Here is a 20281-nt window from a genome sequence, read left to right as displayed (position 1 = left end):
GTTTTTTAAGTACAGTTACCTTAAGAGTAGTTTGCATATAAGGACGGGGCACAAGAGGAAGGAAGAACATTAAAAAATGAATGTGTCTGCTATGTGCAAGACCCTTCCTGTATTGTGTTTCATTATAAACATCATAATCATAATCTGAACTTAATAAAGATAATGAGATAGAGGATTTTATCTCCATTTTACAGAAGTAGGACCTCTGAGAAGTTTAAGTAGTACAGTCACTAGTGAGGCTGTAGGTATGAGAGCTGGTTCTCCTCACATGTGACTCACTGCGGTGTGTGTGATAACTGCCTCTCGTTGCCCTCTGTCACTGAACTTTCTGAGCAGATGGAAGTTGACAGTCTTGATGGCTTTCAGACTGAGTGTCTGTGAGTCTGTGACCTCAGCATCAGATGACAGAGTGTGGTATGTAGGAGTACGTTGTCTAGGGCCAGTCTCTTCACCGTGTGTTAACCTGCCTGTGTGACCTGGGGCCAGGGACTTAACCTCTCTGAGTCTCGGTTTCCTCACCTGTAAAGTGGGAATAATAAACACCAGGTCCAACCTCATGTCATAAAGAGGAATAAATGAGTTAAATGTTTGTAGAATGATGCAAATACTTATGCCTGCCATGTAGTAATCACTGTGTTTTTAATGCAAAAGTAAAATAAAAATACTGATTACTCCCAGTTAAGAATGAAACAAGGAAAAAGAAAAACTAGGCAATATCAGGTATGTACTTAGTATGCATTAAAATTTGTACTAGTTTTTTTTGAGGAATTTGAAAATGTAATGAATGTTAGAATGCATTTTTGTTTGTTCTGTGGCATCATACCAAGGGAGCATGTAGAAATTCCGAATATTAATAATATCCAAAAATGTTTAATTAATGCACGCTTTGGACATATTGTTTGTTTGAAGTGATAGGTGGCATGTTCACACACCTTGTGTTATTACCCTGTGGTAGGACATGCAGTTGTATACAGAGAATCATGAATGTGGATATAGTTAGTTGGAAAGCATTTAATTGTCAAAAGGCAGTTAGTAGATATTTACATTGTCTTTTATTTTTCTTCTCAAACTTCCTTCTGTTGAAGGGAAAATGAGCAGAAAGCACAGCAGATTGGGATGAGGCAATAAATCAAAAGAATTAATAAGCTAAGTCATTTTTATTTTAATAGCTAAGATTTTATTATATTGTGATCATTCCTATAATCCTTCCTATAGATTCAGATTTCCTTTCTTTCTAATTAGAATTTATTTTTTTCCTGTCCCAGAGAGCTCAATTTTGGCATGACTTTGCAATTTGAAAAAGCTCTGGATGTTTTGTGATCATTTTATCAGAAAATTTATTCTTTAATAAATATGTAGACAGCTCCCACTGCTACTTAGAAGTTTTTACTTGATGGAAATGCAAAAAATACCTATTGGGAGTTCCTATGTTTTTAAATTTCCACATAACGAAATATACGTTATAAGAACAATTGTAAAAAACTGTTCAAAGAAGTTCATTTTTAGAAGGAGTGACATGAAAGCCTTACATTATTTTATAGTGGTTTTTTTTGCCTTTCTGAAGTTTTTAATGTTTTAATAAACATTTTAATTTATATAAAATTTTATGCTAGTATTATATAATTCCTGAAAGTATATAAGAAACGTTGCAAAATAGTTTAAAAAAAAGAAGCATTGAAACGAATTGATCGGTTATTGGTGGTAAATTTTTTGAGTTATATAATTTTAGATCATGTGTATGTGTGTACAAACTACAAATTAGTAATTTTATTTTCCTGGAATTAAAGGTTTAATATATCTTCTAAGTATTCCTCTTCCCTTATTGTTTTTTTCAGCTTTATTGAAATAGAATTTATATTGAGTTGCACAATAGTCACTCTAATCAGTTTTAGAACATTTTCATCACTCCGAAAAGGAACTCCATGCCCTTCATTAGTTACTCCCCAACCCTCCCAAATACCTAGCCATTAGGCGGCCACTGTTATACATTGTCTCTATCAATTGGGTGTTTCATACAAATGAAATCAAACAATATGGGCTCTTTTGTGACTAATTTCTTTCCCTTAGCATAGTATTTTCAAGGTTCATTCATGTTTAAACATCTGTCAGTGCATCATTTCTTTTTTTGCTGACTAATATTTCATTGCATGGACATATACCACATTTTGTTTATCCGTTTGTCATTTGAGGAACTATTAGGTTGCTTCTACCTTTGGCTATTAAGAATATTGCTATGGCCTAAACATTTATGTGCAGATTTTTGTGTGCATATATATTTTCATTTCTCTGTGTGTATGCCTGGGAGTGGAATTGCTGAGTCATATGGTAATTCTATATTTAACCTTTTGAGGAATTGATTTTCAAAGTAACTGAACCAGTTTTACATTCTTACCAGTCTAGTGCATGCAAAGTGCTGCCTCATTGTGGTTTTTATTTACATTTTCCTGATGGATCAAGGTGCTGAGCATTTTTTCATGATTTTATTGGCCATTTGTATATTTTTTTTTGAGAAATGACTGCTTATATTCTTTCCTCATTTATTTGATTGCCTTTTAAAAATTCACTTGTAAGAGTTTTAAAGTGTATTCTGAATATAGGTTCCTTATCAGATATATAATTTGCAAATATTTTCTCTCTGTGATTTCTCTTTTAAATTTTTGATAGTGTTCTTTGAAACGTAAAAGGTTTTCACTTTGATGAAATCCAATTTGGGTTTGGGTGGACTCTGGGAGTTGGTGAAGGACAAGGAGGCCTGGCGTGCTGTGGTTCATGGGGTCACAAAGAGTCGGACACAGCTGAGCAACTGAACTGAACTGAATTTGCATATTTTTTTTCTTTTGTTGCTTATGGTGCCATATCTAGGAAACCAACCTAGTCCAAGATCATATGGATTTATGTCTGAATTCTTCTAAGAGTTTAATAGTGTTAACTCTTACCTTGAAGTTGAGTTTGAGTTAATTTCTTTGTATGGTATGAAGTAGAAGTCCAGCTACATTATTTTGCCTATGGATGTCCAGTTGTCCAATGCCATTTGTTTGAAATACAGTTCTTTCCTCAATGAATTGTCTTGACAACATTTTATTCATATGAGATCTCATAGTCTGTTTCTCCTGAGACCAGTCTGTTAAGTAGTTTATCTATTGGTCATGATATAATTCTCATTATGTGATTACATGTATTCTTTGTAATCTTGAAATTAGATAGTCTTAAATGAATCATTTATACAGTCCTAAAAATATTAAGTATTTATATTTTATTATTACTAATAAGACAATAATTATATGTGCTTATTATGCACCAGACACTCTTCCAGGCAATTCACATATCCACCCTTACTAGTCTTCATAACAACCTTATTAGATTGATACAATTACTGTCCTTATTATATGGGTGAGGAAACTGAGCATAATAAGTAACTCATTTAAGGTCACACAACTAGTAAATTCTAGAGCCGTAAGAGCCTGGAGTCTAAAGCACTATTGTATGCTGTCTTTCTATAAAGAAGCATTTTGAAACAGCCTCATAAATAGGAATGTATGGATATGATGTTCAGAAAAAATGACCGTGGCCTCCTCACCCTCTTTTATCCCCGAGTATCACCAGCACATGCATGAGTGCACGCTCACGCCCGCCCCTAGACAAACATCCACACCCACACTGACCTCATGACGTTTACCACTGAAATTACTCCTTAACGCTTTCTGCAGTCATATGAGTTTTAGTGATAAGGCATTCTGTTATTCCAGAGATTTAATATATTAGCAAGGTTTGTAATCTATCATTAGTATGTTTCCCTTAGAGGGTCATGAAAAATGAAACCGTGATAGGTTAAAATTGGTGGGCTGAAAGGATTGTGTCATGGGCTGCCCTGAATGAGAGTCACCCAGTGATCTTGGCAGTATGAGTGTCTTACAAGGGTGGGGAACAAGGGAGGTGAAATTACAAGTCACAAATAAGCCTTGTCTAGTTCATAGCTTTATGTCAGTGAAGTGTACTTCTAAGAAATGCATCTTGAAAATCTCATGTGATGTTTATTAATTGCAAATTAAAATCTGTTTTCATTAGGTGGTTGTAATCTGAAGAATAAATCTACTCAGTCATTGGAATATTGTGCTGAATTACTGGGTCTGGATCAAGATGATCTTCGTGTAAGTTTAACTACAAGAGTCATGCTGACAACAGCAGGGGGCACCAAAGGAACAGTGATAAAGTAAGTTCCCTGCTCACTGCTCCCTGCAAGTCCTGCCTTGTGGGGGAAAAGCCAGATCCTGTCTCTGTTCCTTGCTGAGTAAGGCAAAGGACTGTTTCAAAACATTTCAGTAAATTTAAAAGTAAGGATTAAAAAAAGCCCTGTTAGCAACACAGGAAATTCCATAACTTACTTTGGGAAACATTAGCAAGGCATGTTTAGCCTGGCTCTCTGCTAAGCTAATTCCCAGTTATTGTTACGTTGAAGACAAGCTCAGTGAGGAGAGGATATAGTAGTGCCTGCAGTACTGTGGTTCCTTCAGAGACTTTTCTGGAGCCCACGGGAAGGCTGGTAAAAGCCCCCGGTGTGGTCCTTAGCTCCATTTCCCCTGTGTTCTAAAGCAGTTCTATGTTTTATGGATGGAGGGTCCACATCAGAGTCCCTTTAGGAAAGGGTTCTTCTCCAGGAAATGGAAGTTGAGAAACCACTGTTTAGAAGAGATTCAAGTATTAGTCTGACCTGAATGACTTTTGAGGTTACTTTGGAAGTTTGATTATTTTTTCTTGTGTTCCCAAAGTGCCTCATGCTTTATGACAGCATTTAGCATAGTGTCTGGAAATTCTTCTGCATGGCAGTCTGTCTTCATCAGACCGCATGTCTGATCTACAGCGTCTGATGCTGTTATACCATGTAGTTATTAATACTTAGATGAAAGTGTAGAGTTGGACAGTTTGGATTTTAAGATACACTTTTTTTCTTTTTTCCCTAAACAATGTTAACAAATTACTGAACTTTAAAGTTGTCTGGAATTAAACACAGTTTCTTTTGCATTTAAGAAAGTCACATGGAAGATTATTCCTCTGAATAAATTTTTTGTGTATTCAGCATGTACCGTGAGGTATAAAATTAAGGTTAAAAAGATTTTTTGAGCCTAATATTCTTTTACTCAATAATAGGTCTTTAATCTAGTTATAGATAATTCTCTTGTAGTATTCTACTTGGCCCTATTTATTTGTTTCCATTCACAACTGGCATTTTGTAGCTGTTTGTTTTGTCCTTCACATTGACTGTGCCTACTCAGTTCTTGGGAACCTGGTGTTATTTCCATAACATGTTGCTAGGAAGAATTTCTGTTGACTCGGTCTTCTTTTACAGGGTACCCCTGAAAGTGGAACAGGCGAACAATGCCCGGGACGCCTTGGCAAAGACTGTCTATAGCCATCTTTTTGATCGCGTGGTCAACAGAGTAAACCAGTGTTTTCCTTTTGAAACATCGTCCTATTTTATTGGAGTCCTGGATATTGCTGGGTTTGGTAAATATAGTTTTGTTTGTGAGTTTGTATCTGTTTGATATTTTTATACCGAGTTTTTCCACACATGTTTAAAATAAAACTTTAAAAACCTTTTTTCCCTTTAATACCTTTCACTTAGTGTATTTCCAGTTATATGTCCATATTATCATTTCATTTCATAATATGATTTAAATAAGAAGCTAATATTTCAGGATAAAAGGAAAGACTGGTGGATTTTGGTCACGCTAATGCTTAAATTAAAACATGCTGATTGAAACTACTGTGGGTAGACATGTCTCAGTACTTTTAAATGAGTAGAACTGAATGAAGTCTTCAGTGTTGCTGATAGAGAGAATTGACTCATTAAGACCATTGACTCCTATGTAAAGCTGGATACAGGTTGATCCAGCACACTGGCCAAACTCATAACTATGTATAAAAATTCATCCTTAGTGTTAGTTGTCATCAGTGAGCTATTTCCAGTTAATTTCTACCAAATGAGTAAGCTATTAAGATAAATATTTGAGAAGAATGTGGATGTATATGACCTGAAATGAAATGAGTCACTGATGTCCGAATGCTTTGTTTGGAATGACCATGTTGTAAAAATCTCAAAGTAAGTCTGACCATTTTTTTTATTGAGCTTTATCAGTGTGGGCGTTCCTTCTGTCTGCACAAGTGCTGTCCTTTGTAATTTGTTTGCAGTTGCCAAGAGAAGATATGAGTGTTTACATTTTTGGGAAGGGCAGAGTTTTGTTTTTGATGTGGTATATATTTTGAAATTTACAATAAGGCATTACCTTTTGTTCAGAGCTAGAGAAACACTCATTACTGACTTCAGAATTTCATAGTCTTCAGACATTTGTTTCCTGGTCTGCACCAGTTTGGCACAAGACATGAATACACAAAGTCGTAACATTTTAAAGCTGCAAGGATCTTAGAAATAATGTAATACAACTCCTTAATTTTAGAAATGCATTAGTATCCATAATATTTTTTCTAACTATAATCTCACAGATCATACAAAAAAATATGAAGTGCTTACATTTTAAGTCATTTTCTTCAATTTAGATTGCTTTAACTCCTGTGCCTTAAAAGTATGTTACAAGTGACTTATGTTTTATATCTTTTACTATATGACATTTATCTAACAAACAACTTTTTGTCAAGCTGAGGTGTTTCTAATACTTAATTTTAGTGCCTGTCAAAATTTAAGTCTTGAAATAAGAGCATTTGAGGAGTATGAAACAGTTATACATACATTTTAACCTACTGTTAAATTAAGAATTGATACAATAAAATTTTATCCTAAGTTAAATTTATTAATGTGAAGTTGATCTGATAATGACTCTTGATTCTGGTTTTATTTTCAGAGTACTTTGAACATAACAGTTTTGAACAATTTTGTATCAACTATTGCAATGAAAAGCTTCAGCAGTTTTTTAATGAAAGGATTCTGAAGGAGGTAATTGACGTACAATTTAGATTTAAGAATGGCCCTCTATTTTAAATTTCAAGGTACCAATATAGACTGCAGTTACCCAGATGGATGTGGTGTGATGTAAGGTGGCCCAGGGAATCAGAGAGGGCCTGCGTGGGCTATGGGGGCCCATCTTAAGTGTTAATGGTACAGCTGAGCTTAGGAGCCAAGCCAAGTAAAAACTCTAAAATGGGCGCCTCCTCAGAAGTGAGGGTATCTTGCTTTTTACTGGTGACTTTTACTAGACTTGAAATTCTTCTTGTTTCGTTTCCTGGTTCTGCTGTCTCTCGTCCCCCACTGCGAATCAGCAGCCTCCTCTCAGCCCTGTCCTGGGCCCCCCTCTCTTCCCTGGGTCTCTGCCTCTGCCCCTTGTTCCCTGCTCACCCCCTCTCTGTGAATGGCGGCGGAGCCCCCAGGTGGGGGGAGTCCATGGGCCCCGGCCGGCCTGCCTCCCCAGCCCAGCCGGTTACACTCTGCACTGCCCGTGGCCTGTACGTGGCGTGTTTTTGGCCGGACACTGCATCTGGTCGAGTAAGGAACTTCCCTTTGTAACACTTCAGAGTCCTCACTAAGTGTAGGTAACTTTGAATCAGTAGATTTGTGATTAGTCTCACCATTTTTTACCTTTTAATTTTCTGCTGTTTCCTACCAATACTCTTCCCTTCCCCTCCTTTGAGCTGTTTGATATGTATTTTCCTGAGTGAAGTGGGCAGAGTTAAAGGGAACTCAAAATGACTCCCTTAATCTAGGCCAGCCCTTAGTTCTACAGATGAAGAAACCACAGCAGTTCAGTGACTTCTGCAGGCCTACACCCACCTTCCTGGCTGCTGGTTCATAGCCCCACTCCCTTCGTATTAGCACTGCTGTTTTTGCAGCTCCCCTCTATATCTGGACTTGAAATGTGAAATGCTTTCTTTCCTGTTCCAATCCCATTCATCTTTTCCTCCTTTCTTACTATGTTTTTGTCCTTTTGGGTTTCCCAGCACATTCCAACTTCTATACCTCTCCTTATATATTATATTATAGTTAAGCCAGTTCTGGCATAAACAGAGAGGTGAAGACAAGTACTTAGCAGTAAAGATAGTTTCTCTGAAAATGTTTCCTGTGCTGCCTCAGTCATCCCATTACTGTGTGAAGTTTGGCATGTATGCTTCTCACTTAACCTGCCTTAATTCTTCCCTTCCTACCAGCCCAGCAAGCTTTATCTAGAAACTTCATGAAGAGGAGACAGTCTTGATTTATGTTTGTAACGGTTCTTTAAAATAAAAAGGTGAATTTCAAATTCAGATTGAGTTCAAGTGGACACTGCCTCCTAGAATGACAGAAACCTTTTTGAGTATGTCTCTTAGGAGGAAATACTTAAACATTCAGGGGGAAAAATAAGAATGATACATAAACCTGAGCTCATTGCATTGCTCACCCATCTGTGATAAAATTCCCGCCTGCCTGCCCCCAACCCCGGTCTTGTCTTGGGTTCGAGTGATTATTAACAGATCCCTGTGTCTGTGCCTGGCTGCCCAGTGTATTTCAGGGAAAGCATGCTTATCTGTGAGCGAACATGTAAAAGTTGTTCATTATGTTGGCCATTGAAGTTGTGATTTCACCTTGCCTTAGGGACAAGTACTTTTCTTCCCTAATGCTTTGTAAGACTTCTCAGTCACCAAATCAGTTGGTATGAACCTTTGTACACTAACTAGTCAGTAAATGTTAAGATTATATCTGGCATAAAACAGTGAGTCTTTCCTCTCACATGGCATCTCCACATCTATGATTATGGTTATTTCTTTCTAGGAACAAGAACTCTATCAAAAGGAAGGTTTAGGGGTGAATGAAGTGCATTATGTGGATAATCAGGACTGTATAGGTATGTGTTGTTTTAATCCATTTTGGGGAATTATGGGAAGATACAGTGAATGTTTTCACTAGTCATTCTTCTGTGCTCTGTAATTGATGCTCCTGGGGATGGGACTTGAAACTGTGGTATTCAGCAGAGGATTTACCTCTCTGGTACTGCTGGGAAGTTGTTTTTTCACATGAAGGCACCAAATTCAGCTATACTGAAAGTATTCTGAAAATTTCTTCTGTTTACTGTGATGGGCATTTTCTTTCTTGAACAGTTAACACGTGACTAAGTTAAGGAGGAAACAGCCCTGTTTAAGCAGTGAAGGGATTCCTTACTTGGCGTGAGGAAGTCTGGTGTAGCATGGCTCCCCGCGGGGTCTGCAGGGGCTTGGCTCTGCGCCTGCCGTTGTTCGTCTCTTCTCTGTACCTCGGCTCTACCCTCCAGCTGGTTGCCGGTTGGCCTCACAAGCTCAGTGGGGCCCAGCAGATAATGCCACGCAGCAGGAGAGCAGTCTCTTTCCTGGTCTCTCGTTGGTAGAGAGATCTTTCCTGTCACCACCCAACTGGTGCTCAGGCTGGCTTTTCCTTCCAGCCTATCTCTAAAATCAGCTGCTGGGTAAGCCTTGCTGTGAAAGTGGCATTTGACAGTTGAGCCAGTAACTCGTGCTAGATTTGCACAAGACAGAACAGTGGTAACAGCAACAACACAGTCACAGTGATAATACTTTACGTTTGTAAACTTCTCAAAGGACTTTCGTACCCTGCCTGGTCCACTTAGCGTATCCCTCCACATCCCTTGCCCTTTCTCAGATCTTTGTGCCTCTGATGGTGTCGTTGGATATCTTGGCTGAAACTCCTCCCCTTCCGTTTACCTTTCTGCCCACTTCCATGCCCTGCATCTGTCAGAATACTCTTGTTTACAGCTCAGTTAGTGTGCCCCCCGTCACCCCCACTACCTGCCCAAGATGCATCGTTCTCTCCCAGTGCAGTTAGAGTCTTGATTTCTCTTCCTGTGTCCTGTAGCTTTTATTCATAATTAATTAATTAATTTTTTATTGAAGGATAATTGCTTTACAGAACTTTGCTGTTTTCTGTCAAACCTCACCCTGAATCAGCCATACGTATATGTTTGTCCCCTCCCTTTTGAACCTCCCTCCCATCTCCCTCCCCATCCCACCCCTCTAGGTTGATACAGAGCCCCTGTTTGAGTTTCCTGAGCCATACAGCAAATTCCTGTTGGCTCTCTATTTTACATGTGGTGATGTAAGTTTCCATGTTAGTCTTTCCATACATCTCACCCTCTCCTCCCCTCTCCCCATGTCAGCAAGTTTTTCTCTATGTCTGTTTCTCCATTGCTGCCCTGTAAATAAATTCTTCACTACCATTTTTCTAGATTCCATATATATGCGCTAGAATACAATATTTATCTTTCTCTTTCTGACTTACTTCACTCTGTATAATGGGTTCTAGGTTCATCCACCTCATTAGAACTGACTCAAAGGTGTTCCTTTTCATGGCTGAGTAATATTCCATTGTGTATATGTGCCACAACTTCTTTATCCATTCATCTGTCGATGGGCATCTAGGTTGCTTCCATGTTCTAGCTGTTGTAAGTAGTGCTGCGATGAACAATGGGATACATGCGTCTTTTTCAATTTTGGTTTCCTCAGGGCATATGCCCAGAAGTGGGATTGCAAAGTCATATGGTGGTTTTATTCCGAGTTTTTTAAGGAATCTCCATACTGTCTTCCATAGTAGCTGTTTACATTCCCACCAACAGTGCAAGAACATTCCCTTTTCTCCACACCCTCTCCAGCATTTATTGTTTCTAGACTTTTTGATGGTGGCCATTCTGACTGGTGTGAGGTGATAATCTCATTGTGGTTTTGATTTGCATTTCTCTAATAATGAGCAATGTTGAGCATCTTTTCATGCGTTTGTTAGCCATCTGTATGTCTTCTGTGGAGAAATGTCTGTTTAGGTCTTTCTCCCACTTTTTGTTTGGGTTGTTTGTTTTTTTGATATTGAGTTGTATGAGCTGCTTGTATATTTTGGAAATAAATTCTTTGTCAGTTGTTTCATTTGCTATTATTTTCTCCCGTTCTGAGGGTTGTCTTTTCACCTTGCTAAAGCTTTTAATTTAATCAGGTCCCACTTGTTTACTTTTGTTTTTATTTCTGTTACTCTAAAAGGTGGGTCATAGAGGATCTTGCTTTGATTTATGTCGAGTGTTCTGCCTATGTTTTCCTCTAAGAGTTTTATAGTTTCTGGTCTTGTGTTTAGGTCTTTAATCCATTTTGAGTTTATCTTTGTGTATGATGTTAGGAAGTGTTCTGATTTCATTCTTTTACATGTAGCTGTCCAGTTGTCCCAGCACCATTTATCAAAGAGACTGTCTTTGCCCCATTGTATGTTCTTGACTCCTTTGTCAAAAATAAGGTACCCATAGGTGCATGGGTTTATTTCTGGGCTTTCTGTCTTATTCCATTGGTCTATATTTCTGTTTTTGTGCCAGTACCACACTGTCTTGATGATTGTAGCTTTGTCGTATTACCTGAAGTCAGGAAGGTTGATTCCTTCAGCTGCATTCTTCTTTCTCAAGACTGCTTTGGGTCTTTGGGATCTTTTGTGTTTCCATATGAGTTGTGAAATTTTTTGTTCTAGTTCTGTGAAAAATGCCATTGGTAATTGGATAGGGGGTCACATTGAATCTGTAGATTGCATTTGGTAGTGTAGTCATTTTCAGTAACGTGGACTAGCTCTCAGTCTGTTTATGTCATCTTTGATTTCTTTCATTAGTGTCTTATAATTTTCTGTGTACAATTCTGTTGTCTCCTTAGGAAAGTTTATTCTTAGATATTTAATTATTTTTGTTGCAGTGGTGAATGGCATTGATTCCTTAATATTTTTTTCTGATTTTTCATTGTTAGTATATAGAAATGCAAGTGATTTCTGTGTATTGATTTTGTATCCTGCAACTCTGCTAAATTCACTGACTAGCTCTAGTAATTTTCTGACACTATCTTTAGGGTTTTCTATGTACAGTATCATGTCAACTGCAAATAGTGAGAGAGCTTTACTTCTTTTCCAGTTGGATTCCTTTTATTTATTTTTCTTCTCTGATTGCTGTAGCTAGGACTTCCAGAACTGTGGTTAAAGTGGACACCCTTGTCTTGTTCCTGATCTTAGGGGGAATGCTTTCAGTTTTTCACTGAGAATAATGTTTGCTATAGGCTTGTCATATATGGCCTTTACTATGTTGAGGTAGGTTCCTTCTATGCTGATTATTTGAAGAGTTTTAATCATAAATGGGTGCTGAATTTTTTCAAAGGCTTTTTCTGCATCTATTGAGATTATCATATGGTTTTTATCTTTCAGTTTGTTAATATTGTGCATCACATTGATTTGCGTCTATTGAAGAATCCTTGCATCCCTGAAATAAACCCAACTTCATCATGGTGTATGAGCTTTTTGATGTGTTGCTGAATCTGTTTGCTAAAATTTTGTTGAAGACTTTTGCATCTATGTTCAACAGTGATATTGGCCTGTAGTTTTCTTTTTTTGTGTTGTCTTTGTCTGGTTTTGGTATCAGGGTGATGGTGGCCTCATAGAATGAGTTTGAACATGTTCCTTCCTCTGCAATTTTTTGAAAGAGTTTTAGAAGGATAGGCGTTAGGTCTTCTCTAAATGTTTGATAGAATTCTCCTGTGAAGCCATCTGGTCCTGGGCTTTTGTTTTTTGGGAGATTATTGATCACAGCTTCAATTTCAGTGCTTGTAATTGTGTTGTTCATACTTTCTATTTCTTCCTGGTTCAGTCTTGGAAGATTGAACTTTTCTAAGAATCTTTCCATTTCTTCCAGGTTATCTATTTTATTGCCATATAGTTGTTCATAATAGTCTCTTATAATCCTTTGTATTTCTGCATTGTCTGTTGTAACATCTTCTTTTTCATTTCTATTTTGTTGATTTGATTCTTCTCTCTTTTTTTCTTGATGACTCTGGCTAAGGGCTTGTCAATTTTGTTTATCTTCTCAAAGAACCAGCTTTTAGTTTTGTTAATCTTTACTACTGTTTCTTTCATTTCTTTTTCTTTTATTTCTGCTCACATCTTTATGATTCCTTTCCTTCTGCTCATTTTTTTTTCTTTTTCCAGTTGTTTTACGTGTAAAGTTGGGCTGTTTATTTGATATTTTCCGTTTCTTGACATAGGATTGTACTGCTATAAACTTCCCTCTTACAGCTGCTTTTGCTGCATCCCATGGGTTTTGAGTTGTCATGTTTTCACTGTCATTTGTTTCTAGAAATTTTATTTCTCTTTCAATTTCTTCAGTAACCTGTTGGTTATTTAGAAATATATTGTTTAATCTCCATGTGTTTGTGTTTCTTAAAGTTTTCTTCTTGTAATTGATATCTAGTCTCATAGTGTTGTGGTTGGAGAAGATGCTTGATACGATTTCAATTTTCATATATTTACTGAGGTTTGATTTGTGACCTGAGATGTGGTTTGTCCTGGAGAATGTTGCATGTGCACTTGAGGTGTGTTCTTCTGCATTTGGTTGGAATGTCCTGAATATACCAATGAGATCCATCTCATCTAAAGTATCATTTAAGACTTGTGTTTCCTTATTAACTTTCTGTTTTGATGATATGTCCATTAGTGTGAGTGGGGTGTTAAAAGTCTCCTACTTTTATTGTGTTACTGTCAATTTCTCCTTCTGTGTCTCTTAGTGTTTGTCTTCTGTATTGAAGAGCTCCTATGTTGGGGGCATAGATTTACAATTGTTATGTGTTCCTCTTGGATCGAACCCTTGATCATTATTAGTATCCTTCCTTATCTCTTGTTCAGTTCAGTTCAGTCACTCAGTCGTGTCCGACACTTTGGAACCCATGGACTGCAGCATGCCAGGCCTCCCTGTCCATCACCAATTCCCAGAGTCCACCCAAATCCATGTCCATTGGGTGATGGATGGTCGGTGATGCCATCCAACCATATCATGCCGTCCAACCATCTCATGGATGGTCGGTGATGCCATCCAACCATCTCATCCTCTGTCGTCCCCTTCTCCCCCTGCCCTCAATCTTTCCCAGCATCAGGGTCTTTTCAAATGAGTCAGCTCTTCGCATCAGGTGGCCAAAGTATTGGAGTTTCAGCTTCAACATCAGTCCTTCCAATGAATGTTCAGGACTGATCTCCTTTAGGATGGACTGGTTGGATCTCCTTGCAGTCCAAGGGACTCTCAAGAGTCTTCTCCAACACCACAGTTCAAAAGCATCAATTCTTCGGCACTCAGCTTTCTTTATAGTCCAACTCTCACATCCATACATGAGTTAAATTCACCCATTCCAGTCCATGTTAGTTTGCTGATTCCTAGAATGTTGATGTTCACTCCTGTCGTCTCCTGTTTGACCACTTCCAATTTGCCTTGGTTCATGGACCTAACATTCCAGATTCCTATGCAGTGTTGCTCTTTATAGCACCGAACCTTGCTTCTATCACCAGTCCCATCCACAACTGGGTGTTGTTTTTGCTTTGGCTCCATCCCTTCATTCTTTCTGGAGTTATTTCTCCACTGATCTCCAGTAGCATAGTGGGCACCTACTGACCTGGGGAGTTCCTCTTTCAGTATCCTATCTTTTTGCCTTTTCATACTGTTCATGGGGTTCTCAAGGCAAGAACACTGAAGTGGTTTGCCATTCCCTTCTCCAGTGGACCACATGCTGTCAGACCTCTCCACCATGACCCTACTGTCTTGGGTGGCCCCACACGGCCTGGCTTAGTTTCTCTGAGTTAGACAAGGCTGTGGTCCATGCGATCAGATTGGCTAGTTGTCCGTGATTGTGGTTTCAGTCTGTCTGCTCTCTGATGCCCTCTCTCAGCGCCTACCATCTTACTCGGTTTTCTGTTACCTTGGATGTGGGGTATCTCTTCATGGCTGTTCCAGCAAAGTGCAGCTGCTGCTCCTTACCTTGGTCGTGGGGTAGCTCCTCCCAGCCCCTGCCCCTGACCTTGGTCGTGACCTCTTGGCTGCGCTTGTGGGCCTTCACAGCCGCCCGCGCTTGTAATCTTCTTTATTTTAAGGTATTTTATCTGATATGAGGATTGCTACTCCAGCTTTCTTTGCTTCCCATTTGGATGGAATATATTTTTCCATCTTCTCACTTTCAGTTTAAATATGTCTTGAGGTCTGAGGTGGGTTTCTTATAGACAGAATATATATGGTGCTTGTTTTTGTATCCATTCATTGAGTCTGTGTCTTTTGGTTGGAGCGTTTAATCCATTTACATTTAAAGTTATTATTGATATTTGTGTTCCTGTTGCCATTCACTTAATTGTTTGGGGTTGACTTTGTAAATATTTTTCTTCCCTTCTATTTCTTGACTATATAAATCCCTTTTAACATTTGTTGTAAAGCTGGTTTGGTGGTACTGAATTCTCTTATTTTTTGCTTGTCTGAAAAGCTTTTGAATTCTCCAGCAGTTTTGAATGAGATCCTTGCCAGGTACAGTAATCTTGGTGGTAGAGTTTTCCCTTTCAGTACTTTAAATATATCCTGCCATTCCCTTCTGGCCTGCAGAGTTTCTGCTGAAAGATCAGGTGTTAAGCATATGGGGTTTCCTTTGTATGTTACTTGTTGCTTCTCCCTTGCTGCTTTTAATATTCTTTCTTTGTGTTTAGTCTTTGTTAGTTTTATTAGTATGTGTTTTGACATGTTTCTCCTTGGGTTTATCCTGTATGGGACTCTGCCTTTTGGACTTGATTGACTATTTCCTTTTCCATGTTGGGGAAATTTTCAACTATAATCTCTTAAAAATTTTCTCATACCCTTTTTTTCTCTTTTTCTTCGAATTCAAATGTTGGTGCTTTTGATATTGTCCCCGAGGTCTCTGAGACTGTCCTCAGTTCTTTTCATTCTTTTCACTTTAATCTGCTCTTCAGAAGTTATTTCCATCATTTTATCTTCTAGCTCACTGATTCCTTCTTATGCTAAAGATATTCTGCTATTGGTTCTTCCTAGAGTATTTTTAATTTCAGTACATGTGTTGTTTGTTTCTGTATGTTTATTCTTTAATTCTTCTAGATGTTTTTTAATTGATTCCTGCATTTTCTCCATTTTGTTTTCAAGGTTTTTGATTATCTTTACTATCATTATTCTGAATTCTTTTTTAGGTAGTTTGCCTGTTTCCTCTTCATTTATTTGAACTGCTGCATTTCTAGTTTGTTCCTTCATTTGTGTGGTATTTCTCTGCCTTTTCATTATCTGAGGTCTCCTTTTTCCAGGCTTCAAGGTTGAATTCTTTCTTCCTTTTGGTGTCTGCCCTCCTAAGTTTGGTCCAGGGGTTTGTGTAAGCTTCCTGTAGGGTGAGATTTGTGCTTAAGTTTTGTTTGTTTGTTTTTTTCTTTCTTTTTCCTCTGATTGGCAAGGCTGAGTGAGGTGGACATCCTGTCTGCTGATGACTGGGTTTGTATTTTTGTTTTGTTTGTTGTTTAGAGGAGGCGTCCTGCACAGGGTGCTGCTGGTGGTTGGGTGATGTTGGGCCTTGTGTTCAAGTGATTTCCTTTGTGTGAGTTCTCACTATTTGATACTCCCATGGACAGAGGAGCCTGGTGGGCTGCAGTCCATGCGGTCTCTAGGAGTCGGACAGACTGAGCAACTTCACTTTCACTTTTCACTTTCATGCTTTGGAGAAGGAGATGGCAACCCACTCCAGTGTTCTTGCCTGGAGATTCCCAGGGACGGGGGAGCCTGTTGGGCTGCTGTCTATGGGGTCACACAGAGTGGACACGACTGAGGTGACTTAGCAGCAGCAGCAGGGTTAGTTCTCTGAGTCTAGGGTCTTAGAGTCAATGCTCCCGCTCCAAAGGCTCAGGGCTTGATCTCTGGTCAGGAATGAAGATTCCACAAGTGGTTTGTTATGGCATGTGAGATTAAAACAAATATCCAAAAACAAGGAACCAAAGATGAACCCCAGACAAATGGCAGTTACAAAATCAGGCAAATAATAATTTAAAAAAATGGAATATACACATACATATATATGTATACATCCATGAGCAAAGTCAAAACAGTCCAAGAAAAATAAAGTACAGTAGATTGACCTGACAAACAAAGGAAATCAAAAATTATATTTACCAGTTAAGAACAAAACTAACTAAAGCAGAAACTGGAAAACAAAACTAATGCAAGGTGTCAAGTGGGGAATAAAGCAATGAAAACAAAAGTAACAAATATGTTGAGAGGAAAGGAAGGAAAGGAAGGAAAGAATAGATATGCAAAGTTAAATAGAGGTAGATGAAGAGGATTTATGTACACTAAACATTAACTGCAACGGGAAAAAGAACAGTAGGAAAGGCAAACAAAGGAATAAATGTGGAAAATATATAATAGGTTTAAAAAAATTAAAAATTATAAAAAAAAAGAAAAAGTGAGGAAAGAAAAAGGAAAAAAAAAGGGAAAGCTCCATAGAACTGCAGAAATCCAATGTAGAGGCAGAGGTTTATAACAGCAATAAAAAGTGTGACTGAATAAACACATACACATATCCACCCATAAGCAAACTCAAAACATTCCAACAAAAATAAAGTATAATAGACTGACCCTGCGAACAAAGGAAATCAAAAATTATATCTGCCAGAACAAAACAAACTGAAGCAGAAACTGGAGAACAAAACTAAAGCAAGATGCCGGCTGGGGAATAAAACAATGAAAATAAAATGAACAAATATGTTGAGAGGTAAGGAAAGAAAGAATAGATATACAAAGTTAAATAAAGGTAAATCAAGAAGATTTATATACATTAAGGATTAACTGCAAGGGGAAAAGAACAGTAGGAAAAGCAAAGAAAGGCGTAAATGTAGGAAAAATAATAATAGGTTTGAAAAATTAGAAATTAATATTAAAAAATTAAGAAAAAAAAAAAGAAAACACAAAACTGAAAAAGCCCAATGTAGAGGCAGAGGTTTATAGCAATAGTAAAAAATGTAACTGAGGAAAAAAGAAAAGCTCAAAAGCTTAATTAGATTTCATAGTGCCAATAAAGTTGACAGCTGCAACAGAAGGGGGGAAAAGGGGGAAAAAAAGGAAAAAAATCCAAAAGAATCTATAGAAAAAGTGAAAACATCAGAATAATAAATGTTTTCCTTGGGTCACGGCTGACAGAGTCCTCTCCCTCGCTGGGAGTCGCAGCCCACCTCCCCTCCCTAGGACGCCCTCCAGCACTGTGCTGGTCTCTGGACCTGCTGTGGGGGCAGCTCAGGGTCTAATCTGGTCCTCCCCTGTGCGTTCTTGCCTCCGATGTCCACAGCTGTCAGGACTAGAGTGTTTTCTTTTGGGGGCGCTCTCAATGACCTTTTATATATTCCATAGGCACGAGTCTGCCTAGTTGATCATGTGGATTTAATCTGCGGGTGGTGGGAAGGTTTGGGTCTTCTTCCTTAGCCACACTGCCCCTGGGTTTCAACTGTGGTTTTATTTCCACCTCTGCACGTGGGTCGTCCCTGGGTATTGCTCCTGAGGCTGCCCTGGAGGGCTTGGGTTTGCCCCTGTGAGGGCCGGGCGTGGAGGTGGTGCCGCTGCTTGGGTCGCAGGGGTTCTGGCAGCACCAGGTACTCAGGGGGGTTGGCGGCTAGGGCAGCAGGAAATATAGTGCTCTAGAAGGGTATGGCAACCAGTATTGGCCAGTACTCTCTAGTGTTCTTGCTTGGAGAGCCCGCCTCTCTAACAGAGAAGCCTGGCAGGCCACAGTCTACAGGGTCGCAAAGGGTCCAGACACAACTGAGGTGACCCTGTGTGCACAGACGCAAGACTCTTTTTGCCTGTGGCAGCTCTACCCCAGTGAGGCTTGCAGCTGCTTGTCTTGCGGGACCCTGGCAGTGCCAAGTGTGCCGGGACACAGACTGCCTCCGCCCCAGGAGTTGTGGCCCGATCAGAGTCTTTTTTCGAGCCTCTTGTAGCTGGTGATCAGAAGGCCCTTTGGTCAGTCTTTCTCCGTAGCTCCACCCATTCAGGCACTTAGAGGGCTCCCTTGCCTGGGGTCCTTCTCTCTTGTTCGGGGTGTCAGGCACATAGAGGGGCCCGCAGGCTGGTTCGTACTCTGTAGATCGGTGTGTCAGGCACTTAAAGGGGCTCCCTGGGTGGGGTCCTACTCCTTACTTCAGTGCGTCAGTTGTTTGATGGGCCAGGCTCTCTATTGTTCAGCTGCCGATGCTGGCAGGTGGGGAGAGAGAGGCTGTGGTGATGGCTCCACCCCCTACGCGTGACTCAGCTGTATCGCTCTGCTTCCATGGCTGCCTGGCTTTCCTCCACGGGCATTTCCCACCACGATCTCCTCCCTCACATCCCCTCGATCCGTCTCTCTGCAGTCAATAGCAGCTCTTGTCCTGGGATTGCTCCACAATCTCTAAACTCCAGCTCCCAACCATTGGGCCTTCCGGGGACCTGTGTCCCTGTCTGGGGTGTGTGTGGCTGCAGCAAGGACTGTCTGATTCTCATTCCATTTACGCTGTTTCACTCCCAGCCTTAACTGTTTCTCCTCTGCCTCAGATAGTTGCCCCGATGTGGGGATCGGACCCCTGCTTCAGTTTCTCCTACCTGCTGAGGGCAGGTCCAGTCATACTAACACTTCTGTGTTACCCCCTAGTTCCTTCTTCCTACCGAGTTTTTCGTGGTTCTATATATTCTTTTCTGCTGGTCAGGTACTCCAGTCTGCTCTCAGCTGATGTTCTGCATGCACTTCTGTGTCTGAAGTTGTATTCCTGATGTATCCACGCAGAGAGATGTGCTCCGCGTCCACCTGCTCCTCCGCCACCTGGTTCCTAATTCCTGTCTTTTAGAGTCTGTCCTATTTAACAGTTCTATCTACTGCATTAGGCAGCTTACATTTTATAGTTATTTTGGACAGGCAGTAAATTCAAAACATATGAATGGAAGCATAAATATGTGTTGTTGCTGAAGTTTTGCTGGAAAGCTTTTGAATCCATATCTGTAAGTAGTTTTAAAAACCTAAGCTTACAAAAGCTTCTGTAGTTTTACTTCATTTTGAATATAGAGGTCATCTGGGAGAGGAATATGGCTGGCTCTTTGGCTTCTGTCCTAGCTTTCAGACAGAACAGTTATTATGTTAGTCGTTTTCTTTATGGAGTTGTTGTCTAAACTATGTTCAATATATGATGTTACTTTCTAAATAGTTGCCAGATGTAAAATAAAATTCATTTGCTCTCTGTAGCTTTTGAGAGAAAACAGTACTTGTGGAATCATGTTACTTTGTTTCTGACCAGCCCTCAAAATTTGTGATCAGTAAGTTTAGAGTGTTATGTTTTTACCCTGTCATATTTGAATTTTTTGAAATAGATTTAATTGAAGCAAAATTAGTGGGAATATTGGATATTTTGGATGAAGAAAATCGCCTTCCCCAGCCAAGTGATCAGCACTTCACATCTGCAGTTCACCAGAAGCACAAAGACCATTTCCGACTTTCT

The 20281-nt window shown here is 39.4% G+C and overlaps 1 protein-coding gene across 15 annotated transcripts in view; it reads left to right on the top strand.

Annotated features, from left to right (window-relative positions):
* MYO6 (myosin VI) overlaps positions 1 to 20281 on the top strand; it is a 156899-nt gene that overhangs the window by 89861 nt on the left and 46757 nt on the right. For all 15 annotated transcript variants that reach the window (XM_070480775.1, XM_070480774.1, XM_020901327.2 and 12 more), the window contains exons 12-16: positions 4066 to 4210; positions 5345 to 5502; positions 6855 to 6946; positions 8753 to 8825; positions 20154 to 20281. In XM_070480775.1, the coding sequence (XP_070336876.1) occupies positions 4066 to 4210; positions 5345 to 5502; positions 6855 to 6946; positions 8753 to 8825; positions 20154 to 20281 (596 nt within the window). The remainder of the gene's footprint in view (positions 1 to 4065; positions 4211 to 5344; positions 5503 to 6854; positions 6947 to 8752; positions 8826 to 20153) is intronic.

Source organism: Odocoileus virginianus, chromosome 19 (genome assembly GCF_023699985.2).
Source record: "Odocoileus virginianus isolate 20LAN1187 ecotype Illinois chromosome 19, Ovbor_1.2, whole genome shotgun sequence".
In the NCBI taxonomy this organism is placed as follows: domain Eukaryota; kingdom Metazoa; phylum Chordata; class Mammalia; order Artiodactyla; family Cervidae; genus Odocoileus; species Odocoileus virginianus.
The sequence above is the reverse complement of the archived record's forward strand: the minus strand, read 5'-3'. Positions and strand labels throughout refer to the sequence as shown.